The 18,798-nt window shown below is 38.9% G+C and overlaps 1 protein-coding gene, 1 long non-coding RNA gene and 1 other non-coding gene across 13 annotated transcripts in view; 2 read left to right on the top strand and 1 right to left on the bottom strand.

The window, feature by feature from the left end:
- The window catches only part of CNTN5 (contactin 5), a 653,229-nt gene that overhangs the window by 571,334 nt on the left and 63,097 nt on the right, over nucleotides 1-18,798 (top strand). For all 11 annotated transcript variants that reach the window (XM_029048199.2, XM_003430617.4, XM_029048198.2 and 8 more), the window contains 2 exons: nucleotides 16,020-16,147; nucleotides 17,271-17,446. In XM_029048199.2, the coding sequence (XP_028904032.1) occupies nucleotides 16,020-16,147; nucleotides 17,271-17,446 (304 nt within the window). The remainder of the gene's footprint in view (nucleotides 1-16,019; nucleotides 16,148-17,270; nucleotides 17,447-18,798) is intronic.
- LOC114805863 lies at nucleotides 11,126-18,718 on the bottom strand. Its single transcript, XR_003753920.2, has 4 exons — nucleotides 18,473-18,718; nucleotides 16,809-16,912; nucleotides 13,011-13,143; nucleotides 11,126-12,243 (listed from the first exon to the last, which is right to left on the bottom strand). It is a non-coding gene; the product is annotated as an uncharacterized LOC114805863 (long non-coding RNA).
- On the top strand, nucleotides 18,531-18,658 carry LOC114805950. The gene has a single exon (XR_003754082.1). It is a non-coding gene; the product is annotated as a U6atac minor spliceosomal RNA (small nuclear RNA).

The following is an 18,798-nucleotide window of genomic DNA, read 5'->3' as shown; positions in this document are numbered from 1 at the left end:
ACTCGGCGTTGAGATTGTGGCGGGTCAGAGCCGGGCACAATCACCCCTACACTAGCAGAGTAGCACGGTAGCGTTGCTGCTCCCACATGTATCCCGGGAGGAGAATTTCAATGAGGTTGTGGGAGCGGGAGGTAGACTGGAGGGAAATCAAAGAGGGAAAGATTGTTCAAGGAGTTTCAAAATGAACGGAAGTAGCAACATGGAAAAACATCTTTATTCCGACATGTTTTTATTGATCACCCAATCTGCACACTGTGCAATCATTTGTCGTTCTCCTATTTCAGAACTCAGGGGTACCACCTGTATTGTACAATATTCATCTCCCTTCTGGGTGTGTGATCTCCTGTTTTCAGTTGGTTTCCATCATACCTTAACTCATTGGTTCCAAGTAACGGCACTCCATCCCCTTTGTCAGACATATCTTGTGGTGTTCTATAAGAGTGGGTTCTTGGTTTGTTGTTACTTGTGATTGTTCTGGTTCTGGTATGTGATATGGTATGGTATGGTATGGTATGGTATGTGATATTACCAACATACCAGATGGTTCTGGTATGTGATATTATTTGTCACCATTGCCTGCAGTTTCATTGTGATGTGCTGGGCATATTAATTCACCATTGTGCTCCCTATAGATCTTTCTCTACTGTCTTAACTTCAGAGTAGTGCTTTGTTGGATTCTGAAAACAGATGGGCTGCATCACCTAAACCTCAATAAAAATGAGATTAAATCCATGATGGCTGAAGTAAAAGTGGAAAGCAATAATAAAAAAAATAATAATGATGCGGGTAGTAATGACACTGGTTTTAGGAATTTTGCCCTTGACTGGCCTATTCTTTATCCTCAAAATTGGTATGTCATTTTGGGCCTCCTTTTCAATATAAATGGAAATAACATTCCTCCATATATCACTGGCTTCTACAGTGGCATTTTTCCATCTTTCCATAGATTCGTCAGTATTTGACTTGGAAACTGCTAGACATGAGATTCATGTCTATCCTTTATATCTTTCGTATTTAGTTTTCATAATTATCTTTGCGTTTCTTTGGTAGAGGTTCTCTATCTTCTTTGTTTTTTTTATTTGCTTTTTGATAAACTGCCTACCAGCAATTCTCTTTATGTTCTTCTAATTTGGTTTCATTTTAGGCTCATGCGAATCTACTGAAAAGAGCAATTTAATTGCAATCAAGAGAGGATTTTCTTTGGCGGGTTAAATGTGTTTATTCCTCGGGGCAGAGACCGTCTTGGAACATGCTGAGGAGAAAGATTGGCGTGCTTAAAGGCTTTGAATTTAGAAAGAGATAGGCCTGTTAGAGTTGAAGCATCTTGTGGTCAGGGACTGTATGTAACTTGTTTCTCTGTTGCACTTTCCCAAGTGATAATTACAGTGTGATGCACTGAGGAGCTCAATAACTACTGCTGCTACCGGTGTTGGGGAGAGTTACAGCCCTAGTTGATAGACAGGGTGCCAGCCCTAAAGGATTTTACAGCCTAGTGGGGAGATTACAATCTAGTGAAGTCAGACAATGGGCTAAAATATATTTAATATGCCCTAGGTGAACTGAGAGCCTCTTTTTAATCCACTTCAGGGCTCTCTGAAATGCCAGTGGTAATCCATGCAATGTGCTCCACAAACTAGGATGATGGAGCTTGGGAACATTGCTAGAGCAACAAGCTGAGCCACTAAATGCCACCTGTCTTACCCAAGTCTTTCCATTGTTTTGGCAATATTGATTAAGGATAGAAATAATAGCACACAGGCCTCTTGTTTTGTTTGGTTGTCTGTCTCTCCCCTTCTAGAGTGTGAGCTCTTTGGGAAGGGATTGTCTCTATTTGTTGCCCAATTGTACTTTCCAAGCGCTTAGTACAGTGCTCGGCACACGGTAAGCGGTCAACAAATACAATTGAATGAATGACTGAATGATCGGCCCACACACCAGGGAGATTGGTAGTCCTCAAGAACTGTGGTCTTCATGTTTTTACTTATAGAGTCAGTGAAATTCTGCTGGGGTGGCGAAAACCTATGTGGGATGAGCCCATGCCCACATGGATTTAGCTTGACATGAGCCCCTGCCATTAATTGGTCAACACAGTGTATTGTTGTGCAGATGGAGAAGAACCTGGAAATAATAATAATAGTGATAATAATAATAATGTTTAGCACTTCTTATGTCACAAGCACTGGGCAGGTATGAGATGAACAGGTGAGACACAGTCCCTGTCCCCCACATGAGTCAGTCATCTAATGGTCATATGCACAGCTCTCTGGACACTACCTGATCAAATGAATAAAAAGGCAGGAAAACTGTTTTGCAGACAACTGCTGTTGGGGGAGAATTATTTGATGCCACAGCACTGTGCCACCTTTTGGGTAAATAAGTGTGCTGAGTGTTGTTAAGATTTGAAAAACTAGCCTGTAGCTCATTGTGGCCTGAGAATGTGTCCATTTGTTATTTTATTGTACTCTCGCAAGTGTTTAGTACAGTGCTTTGCACACAGTAAATGCTCAATAAGTACGATTGAATGAATGAATGAGCAATCAAGTTGCTCCCATAATTGTCCCCAAAACACGTTCTCAGTAATCTTTCTTAAAAAGTGAAGTTCAGGGGAATCAGTGACTGACTCTTCTTAAGCCCTGCATCTTTTGAACTGGGAGCAACATGTTATGCTTTTAATATTTATATAGTCCCTACAGAAGATGGGGGTGGAGGCATGGAGTGTCCTGTGCCTTTTATGTTGACATGTCTCCCTTAGATATCCACATTTGTGTTAAATATGATTGGCTTTTAGGACTGGAGAGGGATTTTCCTTTTCTCATATTTGTTACAAAAATAGCTGCTGAAATATGACATTAGATACACACATAGTGTAGAGACATATAGTGAACAGTGCTTGGCGTGTAGTAAGCGCTTAACAAATACCATAATTATTATTAAAAGAAGGTATCAAATCATCTTTTGTAAAACACATAATCTTAGGTGTTAGGTGGGGTGCCAGTGTTAAGTAGGCTACAGAAATCACTATTAGTCCCTAATTTGCAAACACTTCTTTCCCTAGCCCCCCTTATTTAAGACCGCTGGCATCCTTTCAACCAGTGATATCTTCTGCCAATTCTCATCAAAACATTTCAGGATCATTTCTTCACCTACAGTTAAAGAAGACTTGCAAGTCTTCAGAATGTAATTCATTGTATTCAAACAAGAGAAGCAGCATGGCCGAGAGGCTTGGGAGTCAGGAGACCTGGAATCTAATCCTGGCCACCACTTGCCTGCAGTCTGACCCTGGACAATTCAGTGGCTCAAAATCACCAATTACGTGGCTCAAGTTCATCATCCATAAAATGATGATTAACTCACATACCTGTTCTCCCTCCCCCTTAGATACTGTGCCCATTTGGGATAAGGACTGTGTCTGATTTGATAGTACTGTATCTAGCCCAGAACTTTATACAGTACTTAGCACTGTTAAATGTGTAACCAATACCATCAACATTATTATTATTGTTGTTATCATTAATTATGTAATTATTCCCCCCATGGGAAAGCTTATCATCCAGCCTTCACTCAAGTGCCAAGCTCTGTGCTATAATCTGGGATACATACAAAGCCACAGATCAGAACCAATCTCTATCCCACATCAGACTCACAGTCTAAGGGGGAAGGAGGTTTTTTTTTTTTAATTCCCAGTTTGCAGAGGAGGAAACTGGGGCACGGGGAAGTCAAGTGGCCTCATAAAGTCACAGAGCACACAAGAGGAGGAACCAGGATTAGAACCCAACTCCCATGACTCTCAGTCCTGTGCTCTTTCCATTTGGTACCCTGCTCTTAATGTTGAACTCTGCGATGTAGACTTGAATTTCCTCCCAAAATTTTCCCCTTACCTACAGAACCAGGGTGGTGACATTTGTGCCATAGAGAAACAAGCATAATTACCATTACCTTTCTTTTTATTTTTTCAAAATGCTAGGTTTTCTTTTAATTGACGTGTTCAGTGCCTGTGAATTGGTCTTGAGAATATTCCTACACCAAACATGCAGGAAAAAGAGAATACAACTTCATTCTATGTTCACCCTGCAGTATTAATCCTTGTGACCTATCACAAAGAATTTTGTAAAAATTGAAAAAAAAAATAAAAGATTAAAAATAATAAATATAATTTTCAAGTCCCAGTTAATTATGAAAAATATTAAAGGGCAAAATCAGCAAGCCAGTGTCCTACTACTGCAATCCAAATGGAATTTTGAATAATTACATTCCGATCAGCAAAGCTTCAAAAATAATGGTAATAATTATTATCAACTCTGTTATATTGTACTCGCCCAAGTGTTTAGTACAGTGCTGTGTACACAGTAAGCGCTCAATAAATATGATTGATTGATAATGCCATTATTTGGAATATATGTGTGTGTGTGCGTGCATGTAGGTGATTCTCATAGACTTCCAGCTTTAATATTATTAGGTGGAAAGTTTGCAGTCAAGGTGATAAAAGCTACTCATTCACACTGACAGATGATGAGTTTCATATTTGTGGCTTCAGTCATAATATCCTTCTCTCCAGCTTTTAAGATCACTTAACATATATTTATCATCTTCTCAAAGGTTTTTTGAAACCTCTATTTTTCCACTGGAGTCACATGTTTAAATTTTCATATTGATTCCATCAAGTCTATGGAAAACCTTTAGTTTTATGATCTTATTTCAAAGATACACCAAGACTGTATGATTAATAGTGAAACACATTTTAATTGGTTTCATAGTCACTGTTTGCCCGGACATGGAAAGCAAAGATTATAAAAATCACAGAAGCAGGTAGACTCATTGATTGCCAATCAAGAGATATGAACTCTTTTAGTGCTGCTTCTGATTTGCTATATTTCCTTGGGCAATACACATAATCTTGCTTTTCATCGTTTTTTTTCACATGTATAATGGAAATGATGTTTGGCAGTTACATAAGCCTGTGAGGCTGCAATGGTATAAAATGCATATGTAATTGGCACCAAAAGAGACTGCATTTTCTAAAGGCTTGTTTAAAAAAAATAGTGCAGCATATAAGTGATTGAAAAATGAAAACAGTACTGCAATATTGATTTTTTTGTTTCAACAAATTATTTTATTTTTTTCATTCAGATAAGAACAGTAACGTGCAATACAGTATAAAGTTTCTGTTGCAAATCCAATCACAATTTTTACAATCCTAGAAAACCTCGCACACTTATCATTATTACCATTTAAACACATGCCATTGCTTCAGTCTATACCATGCAGCCTGTTGGAAAGAGCATGGGGTTGGTAGTCAAGAAAACTGTGTTCAAATCCCAGACCAGGTATTTGGGTGAACATAGGTATGTCACTTAAGCTCTCTGTGCCTTGGTTACCTAATCTGTAAAATGGGGGAAAGATAATTCTCCCCACACTCTTAGAGTGTCAGCCTCTTGTGGGTCAAGAACTGCATCTGATTTGAGCATCTTGTATCTAGTCCAGTGCTTGACACCTAGAAATCACATAATATAGTCCACCATAATAATGATGATAATAAATATTGTCCTTTTGACTAGAATTGTTCATCATATATCACCAAACTATTTTTTATTTACAAAAGTCATATTTGAGCAGTTGATTTCTTGATTGAACAAATATAAAATGTGGGCAGACGGGCTATGAACATACCTCATTCTAGCTCGACTGAGAAAAGCTTTTAGATGTGAATCCCGGTTATCAGTGACAGAGCAATGAACAGACGAACATTTGCACAGTTCCTTACTCTTTTCTGTCACCGTTGTTGTACTAAATCAGTCTTGCGGATTATAGTCTCAGAATCTCTAAATATCCGTCACTTGCAACTGAAGGCCACTACTTCACCACTACCATCTAAAGTCATATGAGAGGAAATTTAGGGTTATTCCACCCTATTGATTGATGTCTTTTTTTGACCTCTGTCCACGCTTCTTTTTTTCCATCATGCCGCAACTGTGGTGACAAAAGTCATTAGTATTCTGCCATGAGAATGTAATGGAATTACTGCAACTTCCCAAATAGTTACTGTTGGGTTTTTTTTATACAGTGAAGTGTTGACTATTTCAGGATAAAGAAACAAATTTATGAAGCCTCTCAGGTAGTCATAGTATAAAGTGATAGGCTGTTCTCGTTCAGTCATATTTCCTGAGCGCTTACTGTGTTGGTCCTGCTTCTCTGGCCGCTAAGGGATTTTGGGGGACAGGAGTCATCCCTGCTTCTCCTAGGAACAGAGGCAGTTATGGGGGCAGCAGCCACTTCGGGCAGTGTTTTTTTAAGTATTTCCCAATTCGATCGGTTTGTAAGCAGTATGCATGTCTCTCATATGAGAGATGTTAAAGACAAATGAAAGGAAACACTTCATCACACAGAAAGGAGGTCATAAACACATGAGATTCATTACCATGGAAATTAACGCCGACTGAAAATATCAATAGAATCAAGGACAGTTGGATAAACTAATAGATTTAGATACTCACTAGGTTAATAGAAGAAGCAGCAGAACTAGGTTAATTGGAGAAGCAGCGTGGCTCAGTGGAAAGAGCATGGGCTTTGGAGTCAGGGCTCATGAGTTTGAATCCCAGCTCTTCCACTTGTCGGCTGTGTGACTGTGGGCAAGTCACTTAACTTCTCTGTGCATCAGTTCCCTCATCTGTAAAATGGAGATTGACTGTGAGCCCCACGTGGGACAACCTGATTCCCCTATGTCTACCCCAGCGCTTAGAACAGTGCTCGGCACATAGTAAGCGCTTAACAAATACCAACATTATTATTAATAGAAGGACATGTTAGGAGCATTAGAGGTAAACTTTAGGGATGTTAGAAGATTCAAGAAGGATTTATAGATTCATGAAGAATTGGTTCAAGATGATTATTAGAGAGGAAAATGTAAAGGATATAGGAGGCCCAGCATTAACCGTGAGGCACCTATATGTATATATCTGTAATTTATTTATGTATGTATATCGATGTCTGTCTCCCCCTCTAGACTGCAAGTTCCTTATGGACCAGGAACGTCTGTTCTTATATCGTACTCTCCCAAGCACTTAGTACAGTGCTTTGCACACAGTAAGCACTCAGTAAATATGACTGAATGAAAGACAAAGGTGGGCTTAGATAGGCCACTGCAGTATAGTGTCATTTATGTTTATATGTGGGCAACAAGCAGATTGCTGAAAATGTTTCTGAGAAATGCACCCCGAACTGTGTGACTGATGAATTCATCTGGGTAGTATTTTCTTTCCCTGAAGGTCTAGTTAATGGTCGGCACCATACCTGATGGACAGTCCTGTAATATATGAAAGAAAAGTACATAATCCCACTTTTTTATGTGTGTCTGTATATGTGTTTGTGTGTGCACTCACGTTCACAAATGTTTAAAATCCCTAACACCCCATCCAGTACCCAATAGCATCCTTACAAAGCCTATGTTATAGTTGTCTGTAAGTTGTACAACTCACTGGGGGACTTCATTCCTTCTCGTAATTCACCCTAGTTGAACTAATTACATTCAAGAGGGACAGTTTTGTTAATTATTAGAAGACTTAAAGGTATGTCAAATAAGTGTGCTCTTTTAAGACTCAAACTCTGCTCATCAGAAGATTGCCTGTCCATGGAAGGAATTGCCTGATTTCAATCTTGCTGTTAGTAATAATGAGTTTTCTGGATATCACACATGTTTCCTGCTAGGCTTCTTTCTACTTGTTGAATGAGGTTTGTAAAATAGATGGTGCTCATCCTGTTTTGCAAGACATAGTACTAGGCAGCTCAGTTCTCTTCTAGAATGTTAAATGAGGTCATTTTTACTGGTCAGCCATGGGAGTGTATCATTAATACATCATCATTATAACATAACTACCTCCTCTGGTCTAAGAACATTCCTTTGTTATACTAGGGTATAACAAAAAAGGTGCTTTTTTGAAAGAAAAGTTGTTTTTCCAAGCCCAAAGCACTAGTTCAAATTAAACCGTTGGTCCTACAAAGGAAGAAATTTTAAAATTAACATTCCGTCCCTTATTAAAATGACACAAAAGAAATATATTGCATACATTGCATACATATATTATGGCATTTGTTAAGTGCTTACTATGTGTCAAGCACTGTTCTAAGTGCCAGGGTAGATACATATTAATTAGGTTGGACACAGTCCCTGCCTCTCTTCGGGCTCACAGTCTAAGAAGGAAGGAGAACAGGCATTGAATCCCCATTTACAGATGAGGAAACGAGGAAACGAGGCAAAGAGATATTAAGTGACTTATCTAAGGTCACAGAGCAGGGAATTGGCAGAGTTGGATTAGAACTCAGGTCCTCTAACCCCCAGGCCTGTGCTCTTTCCATTGCTGCTTCTCTATAATATATAATCAAAGCGTGATTAGTACCCTCAAAGGGTGAATGAAAAATTATCATTGGCTGGCATTAAACAATATAGGCAAGGCACTGCAGTGATTGTTATATATTTTTTTCAAATTAGTTGCCACTACCACTGAGCCCAAATAATGGATTCTGATGCTTTCTATTTAAAGTTGACTCAGTAAAATGGAAAAATTGACTTGGGAAATAATACTTTAATTGATATTTTTGAGCACCCACAGTTTGGAGAGCAATAATAGAGCAGTCTTGTTCCCAGTCCTCTTATACTGTAAAAACCTTAAATAAAAAAAGAGCATTCTATCCTGTCTTATGCATTCTACATACCCCCAGGTTATGCTCCCCCAGGTAATCTGGGCAATTTTCTTATTGTTGTTACTCTTGTAATCATATTCCATGGAGGTACACTGATGTAAAATGATAATGAAGTGAAACGAATCAATAGCTGTTTTTCCTCAACTGGTATGAATTTTTAGTCACGTCAAAAAATAGACAAAAAGCACCATTAAGGGTAGACTAATAGCTCCGGATTGATGACTGTATTAAATTGTTTGAAGAGGACAGCGAGAGGAGAACGTACTTTCTATCTTTCATGTGACTTGATACCACATTTGCAAATTTCCAATCTACTCTAGAATTCAAAACAACCATACCATTGACATTTATATTTGCAGGTCATTGTGAAAGAATACAAGAGCTGTTTCTCTAACTCCATTTTTTCTTCTTCTGCCCAATTTCCCATTCCTAAAGACTTTTCAATTGAATCATATTAGAGTGTCTCTTTTCTCCTCTTGTATTGTTGCAATAATATTTTTAGACCACTGCAAAAGTGTGTACAGTCTTAGAGGAGGTTTCCAAAGTAAATAATTTATCCACCCACATTAAGGATCACTGCATCTGATGCTACCCAGTAAAAATTTCCCTTCTATAGTGCCATGAAGTTCTCCTCCTTGAGTAGGTACAGGAGCCAGAAAGATAGAAAAAGTGCTAGCCATTCCCTTGACTGTTTTATCACTATCAGTCCAGATCTTTAGGTGGCCAAACATTATTCCAATTTCCCTGCAAATTAATGGAAGTTGGCAATGCCTGTTACCAGGAGCTAGTGGATTCCTGTTCCATTTCATCACTCGTACAGAATGAAACATTGCATTCAATGTTTTTACTCATTTCCTTGTCTAACTACAAAATGGATTCCTGGACTTGAACAGAAGCAAGAAGAAACAGTCGAATAGGGGGGAAGGATAGTTCGACATTATGTACTTGTTGTAAAAACATCACCCAGATTTAACATTCTAGCTGGCTTGCTGAAGAGGATGGAACAAAGAGTAGCAGGTTCCATCTGACTGGACATTATTGCAACGCTTGTAATAATAATTCTATATCTAGATGATTGCTGCCCCAAGCACTCGAAAGCTTTCCATGTAAACATCCTAAATTTACAAGGATCTCATTCAACTAAAATTAAGTGTCCCTGTGAACCAGGAAAATCATTTTGCTATTCTCTTTCGAGTTTTTGAAAGAGGTCACTCGAGGTCATTGTTGGTCCTCCCTCAAAACGTTTGTCCTCCAAGGTAGCTGGCTGTTTTTTGTGCCTGATGTAACAGCCTTGATAATGATACCTAGAAGATATGTTTCCCTGCCTGGTTAACACTTTACCTTCACTATGGCTTTTTCCGAAGGACATGTTGAATGTTTCCCTTTTTTTTTATTTTGGTTAAAAAACCCCGCATTTTGAATAACTAAAAAACTTATGAAATCTGTTCAAAAATTAACACAAAACTCAGAAGTGTCAAAATTTCATTTGATTCATCAACAAATTTCATATGATTCATCATTAACCGCTCAAGCGGTTAATACAATGCTCTGCACGCACATGGTTCTCAAATACTTTTGAGTGAATTTTGAGGGGGGATAAGCGGCATAATTAGAGTGGGAAAGCCAGGTGCTAAGGGTCTAAATGCCGATATGTTGTGCATGGGAGAGACAGAATGAACAGTGAGAGAAGTAGACAAGGAGAGGATAGAAGAGAAGGAAAAGAATAGGGAACTAAAAGGAAGGGAAAGATGACATACTTTGATTGACATTAAGCTGTTCAGGTTTCTCCATCTGACATCCTGTTACCTCTGGATGGCCTCAAAGTAATTTGAGAGTAGGAACATTGGCAAAAGAGTTTCCCTGGCTGTAGAAAAGTTATATATTCATTCATTCAATTGTACTTATTGAGCGCTTACTATGTGCAGAGCACTGCATTAAATGCTTGGAAAGTACAATTCAGAAATAGAGACAATCCCTGCCCACACCAGGCTTACATATACAGAGAAGAAATTTTACAGTGAATTCCACCTGCGTCCTTGAGCATAGCCCATGCTTCATTTCTTCCATCTTTAATTGTGGTTAATACATATTAGTTGTCAAACTTCCCCTGCATTCATCCAGTCATTTTCCACCAGTTAAGAGATCTGGGGAATCCATTAACTTTGTCTAGTTGACATCACACATGCCCCAGATATTCATTCATTCATTCATTCAATTGTATTCATCTAGCGCTAACTGTGTGCAGAGCACTGTACTAAGCATTTGGGAGAGTACAATATAACAATATTGAGGGAGGCCCCTCCAGACATTTGCCAAACAGAAGTGTAATTCAGCACACAACCTAAATCAGACTCAATGCTTATACGTCCATAGATATACAGACTAACAAACTACTACAAACTACTATAAATATATAATAATAATGGTATTTGTTAAGCACTTACCTTATGACAATCACTGTTCTAAGTGCTGGTAAAGCAAACTTCCCCGGACGTAGGATGTTCTGAGCATACATGCTCACAAGCAGAAATGGAGGAGGTAACACAGCAAATCTATCAGTGTGTGTCCCAGCAGGGATGAAGAAACAGAGTGAGTCAACTGGGTTCTCTCTCTTCAATTAAAAACTTTATCCAACTTGTGGCTTCATCTGGTTTGCTGATTGGCTCTCGTTCCCTCAGGATTCTGGGAAAGGTTAGGCCTCTGTCTTGAGAGAAATGTAACTTCCAGGCAGCAAATGCTGCAACAATATATCTACTTACCTTTCAGTTCTTTGACTTCAGTTCCTCCTCCAATAGGAACCTCAATTCTGTCCCTACCAGGCTCTACCTACTCTTGCTTAAAAATGATATGCATCAGATGACATTCTCCTTAAAGTAAACTAAATAAAAATCCACATATTCAATGTTTTAGACCTCAGCTTTAGTCATGGTGTCTGATTGGGTTAGCATTATTTAAGTGGAAAAATATCAAATGGAGGGATGATCAAATATTCATCATTTCTCCCTGATGCCTATTGCTGTGACCTTCGAAGTTTAACCCCAGCAATAATTCATCTCACTTTCTTAGGCGATTTAAAGGTTTATGCAGGTAGTTTAGAACAGAGAAAAAGAGGACTCTTGTAAGGTTTCAGATCTTTACCAGTTATTGCCCTGTTCCTTTAGAGTTAATATTAAGAAATACTGACAGGTTTTATATCCAAGCTAATAAGAAATGACAGCTGGCTCAGGTATCAAAAGCCACGAGAAGCCACAGGGTAAATGAGTCAATTTCCCCTAAGCTAAGTTTATGTCTAAAAAGTTTATGCTCCAGGGTATACTCCAATATTTCAGATTTCAGGAAGGAGTTGAGTGGAAAAGACTTACATGCAAAGATATGGCTAACCTATCTGGATTGTAAAAGAAAGGCTTTATTTTTTCCTCAGATCAGAAGGTAAATTCCCCAATTGCTCTATGTGAAGTTTTTGTAGGAAGAGATGAAAAATAAATTTGATACCAACCTTTACTAATGGGCAGAAAACATCATTAAATAAACTGCAGGATTCCCCCAAAGCTATTGGAAAGAAATAATGTTTTTACTATAAACAAAACTCCATAAAACTCCAAAGCGGATTAAAAAAAATTCCAACAAGTCTTTCGTTCCTACTTACATGATTTTGCCTAGACTTTAAGTAATGATATTTACTGATTATTTACATTGCTCCAAGCACTTTGCTAAGGTCAGAGTAGATATAATCAGATCGGGCATAGTTCCTGTTCCACACAGGGCTCAATGTGCCTAGTAGATAGAGCATGTGTCAGGAAATCAGAAGGACCTGGGTTCTAGTCCTGACTCCACCAATTATCTGCTTTGTAATCCTGGGCACGTCATTTTACTTCTCTGGAGCACAGGCTTGGGAGTCAGAAGGACATGGGTTCTAATCGCTGCTCCACTACTTATCTGCTGTGTGACATTGGGCAAGTCACTTGACTTCTCTGTGCCTCAGTTATCTCACCTGTAAAATGGGGATTGAGACTGTGAGCCCCCATGGGACTGTGTCCAACCCAATTTGCTTATATCCACTCCAGCGATTAGTACAGTGTCTAGCGCCAAATAAGTGCTTAACAAATGCTACAGTTATTATCATTACTTTACCGAAGCCATCCCAAACTGCTGAGACTCTAACTTGTTTTTAAAGGTCTCTAGAAAAGGAAATCCTTCAGTCAACCTTAAAAAAACTCTAATCCTACACTGAGCAATGGTCATGGTGCAAAAAGGCCTCCTTAAATCTAACCCAGATCCTTCACGCTGCAGGTTAAGTCCATTTCTTCTTGTTTTACCTTTAGTGTTGATGGAGCACAGTCACCCTTTATTCTCTGTATTTAGCCCGATCATGTTCCAGGTTGTTGATTTCTGACCACTGCTCCAATTGAAGAAGGTCACATTGAATTCTTATCCTAGGGATGATCTCCTCTGAGGAAAGAATAAGCAGAAAGGCAGTTAAATTGGGAAATACGGATTTAAATTAAACTGGAATTGCAGTTAGAGGTCAACTACTTATTAATGATCAAAGCCATAAGAGAGCCGGTGACCTTTCATTTAATCCATTAATCTGTAGTCACTTCCTGGAACTGAAAAGGAGTTGAGGCTTGTGCTGCACAATTTTTGCCTTCAGGGGCTTTTTACTGTTGTTTTAGGTGGCCCCAGCTAGCTCTTTCCCTCCATGGGCAATACATCTGACGGGTTCGTGTTCACAAACGTCTAACCTGGATAATAGAGGTACTAGAGAAACTTCCTAATTAAGACTTGTGAGATGTGGAAACAGTTCCTGATGAGAGCTGAAGAGATCTTCCTAACAGATCTTTAAAAATAAAATAGAAAAGACTCTTCTCTGCTACAATTCTGAATGGGGCTAAGGGATGGCTTAGTTAACTCTACCCTTAAAGACTTTGATAGGAGAAATGATATTCATTTTATGTAGAAAATTGACTGTAGCAGAATAAAATTGGGGTCTTTGATACCTATAAAAAGGAGGCCTCATATCCTTCAAAATAAAGCAATGATAGCCTAATATCATTTTGGAAAATTATCCAGTTGAAGGTATAGTATGTATTTAGTGGTTATTTTATTAAGTTTTTATGCAGTATTTAATAAGTCTTTAACTCTTAAGTCTTGAACACTGACTTTAACCCTGGTGTAAGTGCAGGATAATTAGATAAAACAGTTCACATCACACACAGGACTCACAATATAAATCTTGTAATCCTGGTGTACTTTCCTAATCTCTTAGTACACAATGGCACCTGAATAGGTGCTTAGTAAGTGCCGCAAAGAAACAGTATTTTGATTGTTAGAATGAGGTTGGCCCTTGGGTCCCTCATAACAATGTAGGGGAGCCAGTGGTATTGTTCATTTGTTGAGATAATTCACAGTGAGAAAGAGGTTTGAACTTTCCCTGGGTGTAGAGAGAGGCCACCCAGAGGCCTATGTGATGATTAGCAAGAAGTAATCCTGCATCAATTAATTCTGAAAAATCAGTTGACCGATGATATTTTTAGAGTGCTTACTTTGTGCGGAGCAATTTACTAAGCACTTGGGAGAGTCCGAAGCACCAGGGTGGGTAGACTCAATCCCTGCCCACGCGGAGTTTACAGACAAGATGGGAAAAGAGTTATTAAAATAAATTGCAGATTGATATGTAGTGCAGGAGGTGGGTTGAATATCAAAGTGTTTAATGCGTGCAGACCCAAATGTATAGGCAACACAGAAGGGAGGGTTAATAGGAGACATGAGGATTCAATGCAAGAAGGCCTTTTTTACAGGAGATGTGATTTTAGTAGGGCTTTGAAGATGGTGGTCTGCTGGATATCAAAGGGGAAGAATATCCAGGCCAGAGGGCAAGGGGTTGGGAACGATAGAGATGAGATAAATTCATGCTAGAGGAGTAAATTTTAGGGCTGGGTCATAATGGGAAATCAGCAAGGCAAGGTCGGAGGTGGCAAGGTGGTAAAAGGCTGTGAAGTTGATGGTAAGGAGTTTCTGCTTAGGTTTTGGGGGTGAGGGAGGGGCAACCCCTGGAGATTTTGGAGGAGTGGGGAGATATGGACTGAATGGGAAAATTCTCACAGAGTTTGCAACTAATGAAAAGTTTCAGAAAGCAAATTCCATGACTGGAGGTCAATTTATGTGAATGGGGTCCATTGCATGTAATTTCATCTGCAAAGTTAGTGTTACTTAGCATTATGACTAGTTATTTAATAACCTTGACACTTCTTTGGTGAAATATATTTTATAGAGATGTAGAAAGTTCTTGTGGCGAATTCGAAGTATATGTCTCTTTGAATGTGAAATTTTTGTGCATAGGAAACCACCTCATTCTCACTAGTGGCATACCAATCATGAAGGAACATTATTCATAATAGCAAGTGTGGTGTTTGTTAAACTCTTATTTACTGTTTCTTTGCAAGTCTCTTTGTGGCACTTACTAAGCGCTCAAGTGGATAAAAACAAATTGGGTTGGATACAGTCCTGTCTCATGTGGGGCTCACAGTCGCAATCCCCATTATACAATAGAGGTGGTAGATATGTTCCCGGCCCACAATGAATAAATATACTACTCTTATTTCTTGGAAAGCAAAATTAGCACAGTAGAACACAAAGATCCTAATATTAAGCTCTAGTCTAACCTTTAAAAGTCTTTAACATCCACCTTCATAAAGAACTCAAGGTCCATTGCTAACAAACTTCCCAAGAAAACCACACAGAAATTCTGAACATCAGATTTTAAGGAAAAATTGCAGCGTGAGCAACATAAGCAGCAGATCTCATTTTCATCCCTTTAGAGCATGGTTTGCACTGTAGAACAACTACCATAAATCATTTGTTGGCTTGTACAATTAATTTTATGTTCTCTACCTGTCCTCCTCTCCTTTTTGGCCCTGATTCTCTTCATATTTGATTTCTAAGGTCACTCAGTTTGAGGTGAAATGGCTACGCTTAGTATTAAAATATCACTTGGTGATATTATAGTAAAGAATTTTATTAAACAATTTCCAAGGCCAACATTAATCCTCACAAGTTTTCTAATTACTTGTCAGGAAATGTCAAAAGAAAGATAATCTAAAACTGTCTAACTCTTCTGAACTAAGAAGGGAAATAAGCTGGATTTATTGTGGATTGTCTTTGAAGGATAAAATAGTCTACCTATCATCTCATACTTTTACCTTAATCTTTTCATTTTCCTGAAGCAGATAACTGTGATTTCAGATTTCATTGAGTTTCCTTATTTATTACTTAGACCACTTATTCATAGAAATTCAGAGGGGAATTTTTTTTTTCATAATTTTCAGAACCGCTGTTCTTCCCGATGGAAGTCTACGGATCCTAAATGCTTCAAAATATGATGAGGGAAAGTATATCTGTCAAGGAGAAAATGTTTTTGGTTCAGCTGAATTCATAGCTTCGGTATTTGTAAAAGGTAAGAAAATTTGTAAAATGTTTAATCGCCAATGTGTTTTCCTGGCATCGATATGTTCATTTGGCTTTCTCAGAAGTCCTTTTACTCATGTAAGAGAATAATGAAGCCAACACTCTATGTTATGTCTGTTTCCGCTACCCCCACCCCCTGCAACTGGCTTACAACACAATTTGATCTATAATACCGATTAGGTGCTTACTCTGTGTAGAGCACTATGCTATACTAGTGCTCAGGTGAGTAGATTAAAGTTAGTAGACCCATTCCCTACCTTCAAGGAGCTTGAAATCTAGCAGAGGAGACAGGCACTAAAATAAATTACAGATAGGGTAAGTAATAGAGTTGAAAGAAATGTGCATATGTGATTTAGGGGATACAGGGAGGTAAGTACCTAAGTGATTAGTGCATGAGCACTCATTGCATAAGTGATGTAATGGAGGTGAAATAGGGTGGGTAGGTGAGAGATTAATCAGGGAAGGTTGTCTGGAGGAGGTGGTATTTCAGAAAATCTTTGAAGATGAGGAGAGTAGTAGGTTTCTGAATGTGAATGTGGCAGCGGGTGGGGGAGGGAGGGGAAGGAGTTCCAGACAGGAGGGAAGACTCAAACAAGAGGTTGACAGAAGACACCTACCTTCTGTTTGAGCATAGGGCCCTGATGACTCACCTCTGTCCTATACTTGCAGGGGTGGCAGGGTTCAGGATGGCTGATGAGTGTCACCACTTCTCCACTGTGTCTCCATCAACTCTCTAATGCTCCAAAAACATACCCTAGATAGTTCCAAAAAGATGTCAGTGAAGGCAGTAATGTCCACTGGAAAAAGGAAGATGCTTCCATTGGTGAATAAAGAAGGAGACTAACTTGTATCTGGAGCAGGTACAAGAAGAAAATCATTTCAGGCATAGTGCTTGTCCCACAGAGACAGAGACCTAAGGTCTCACATTAGAATAGGGACTGCAGGCTGCCCTGGAGAAAAATGCTCCTTTACAACCCTAGACATTAAACTATTTTCAATATGCCAGTCCCATGACGCCTTTAAAGATGAAGTAGAAGTCAGAAAAATACTGAATGGAATTTGGAATCGTAGAAGTTCTGCACTGATTAATGGACGTGTTTGTTTCTCCAAAGAGCCGACAAGAATAGAACTTGCTCCTAAGAGAACTGAGCTAACAGTGGGAGAAAGCATCGTCCTCAGTTGCAAAGCAATCCACGACCCCAGTTTGGATGTAACTTTCTACTGGACGCTAAAGGGACAGCCTATTGATTTTGAGAAAGATGGTGGACATTTTGAAAGCATCCGAGCTGTAAGTGAACACAATTTTTTTCATATGCGTATATTGTGAATTTGGAGGATTTTGTCTCTACCTTATCCATTAAACTCAAATAATTAACAAAATTCAGAAAACATTCCATTGTTAACTGGAGTGTGACATTCAGTTCATTTGGATTGTTTCAAACACAAAAACTTGTTCCAAGTTATTTTAAGACCCTACTGAGAAGGCAGAGATACATAATAATGCAAGCCCAAATCTTTTATTGGAGGCTTTATTGAGGTTACCCATGTTTTCAGGAACTGTAACTCAGAGCGTTTTCCAAAGTAATTTGTCTTGCATTGCAATTATCCTTGCTTAATGATAGGTCTGTATGTGCATAATGATAGTTATGCTAAAATGTGTAAATGAGATGATTGTAGGTTGGCCTTTGCATCTCTGTTCTTTAAGGAATGGGATATTTTTGTAGTTTGACTAATTTCTCAAAAGTTGCAAAGAATTTACCATTTGGCTCATGCTTAAATTTTTCCTGACGAGGTCAAGATGAGGTAAGGCAATTTCAACCATACTATAATATTAGATCCAAGATGCAATTTTCCTCCTCATTTCCCGTTAAATGGCAAGCAACCAAACTTAGTGGGCAATGGTGAGTAGACTCACAGTTCCGTTATGGCACGCTATTCAAGGAGCATCCAATCCTAGGCAAGTCCACAAACCCAGTGGCTTCCCATAATGGAAATACTGATGCCATTGGATAGCAAGTGTCAGAAAGTGTTCTCTTGCAGTCTATAGTAGTTGGGAGCAGTTAATATAATAGCTGTCTAAATGACAATAAGCAAACATAGCAGTAAACCTCCGCTTGATATGATGCAACTACTTGATTTAAAGCTTTGCACAATATTTCCTATTGCTAAACCAGGTTCATGGTTGAGAAACAATCACCCATTGCCATGTATACTGTTGTATCCCCTTTCAAAATGCCTATTGTCTTGGGAAATGGCCAGAGGAAACTCAAACTTGAAGCGAGTTGGATGGAGTTATTAAAATAGACTTTGATACCTCTTCTTTGAAAGGGGTATTCAAAGATTCCACATCCGTCAGGCAGACACCACTTCTTTAGCTGTAGGAAAGTACAGAAGATCAGCATTCTCCTGGAGAGGGATGGAATAGCTCTCAGTAGCTTTTACAGCACATATTCAGGCAAGGCATGACCACATATTTCGTAACCTCTCACCATGGTTTTTCCTCTAAACTGTTAGTTTCTTCACAAGGAATTCACAAGGCAGGGATTATGTCCACCAACTCAATGGCAGCATACTCTCCCGAGCGCTTAGTGCAGTGCTCTGCACACAGCAAGTGCTCAATAAATACCACTGATTGACTGA

This window comes from Ornithorhynchus anatinus, chromosome 20 (genome assembly GCF_004115215.2).
Source record: "Ornithorhynchus anatinus isolate Pmale09 chromosome 20, mOrnAna1.pri.v4, whole genome shotgun sequence".
Classification (NCBI taxonomy): domain Eukaryota; kingdom Metazoa; phylum Chordata; class Mammalia; order Monotremata; family Ornithorhynchidae; genus Ornithorhynchus; species Ornithorhynchus anatinus.
The sequence above is the reverse complement of the archived record's forward strand: the minus strand, read 5'-3'. Positions and strand labels throughout refer to the sequence as shown.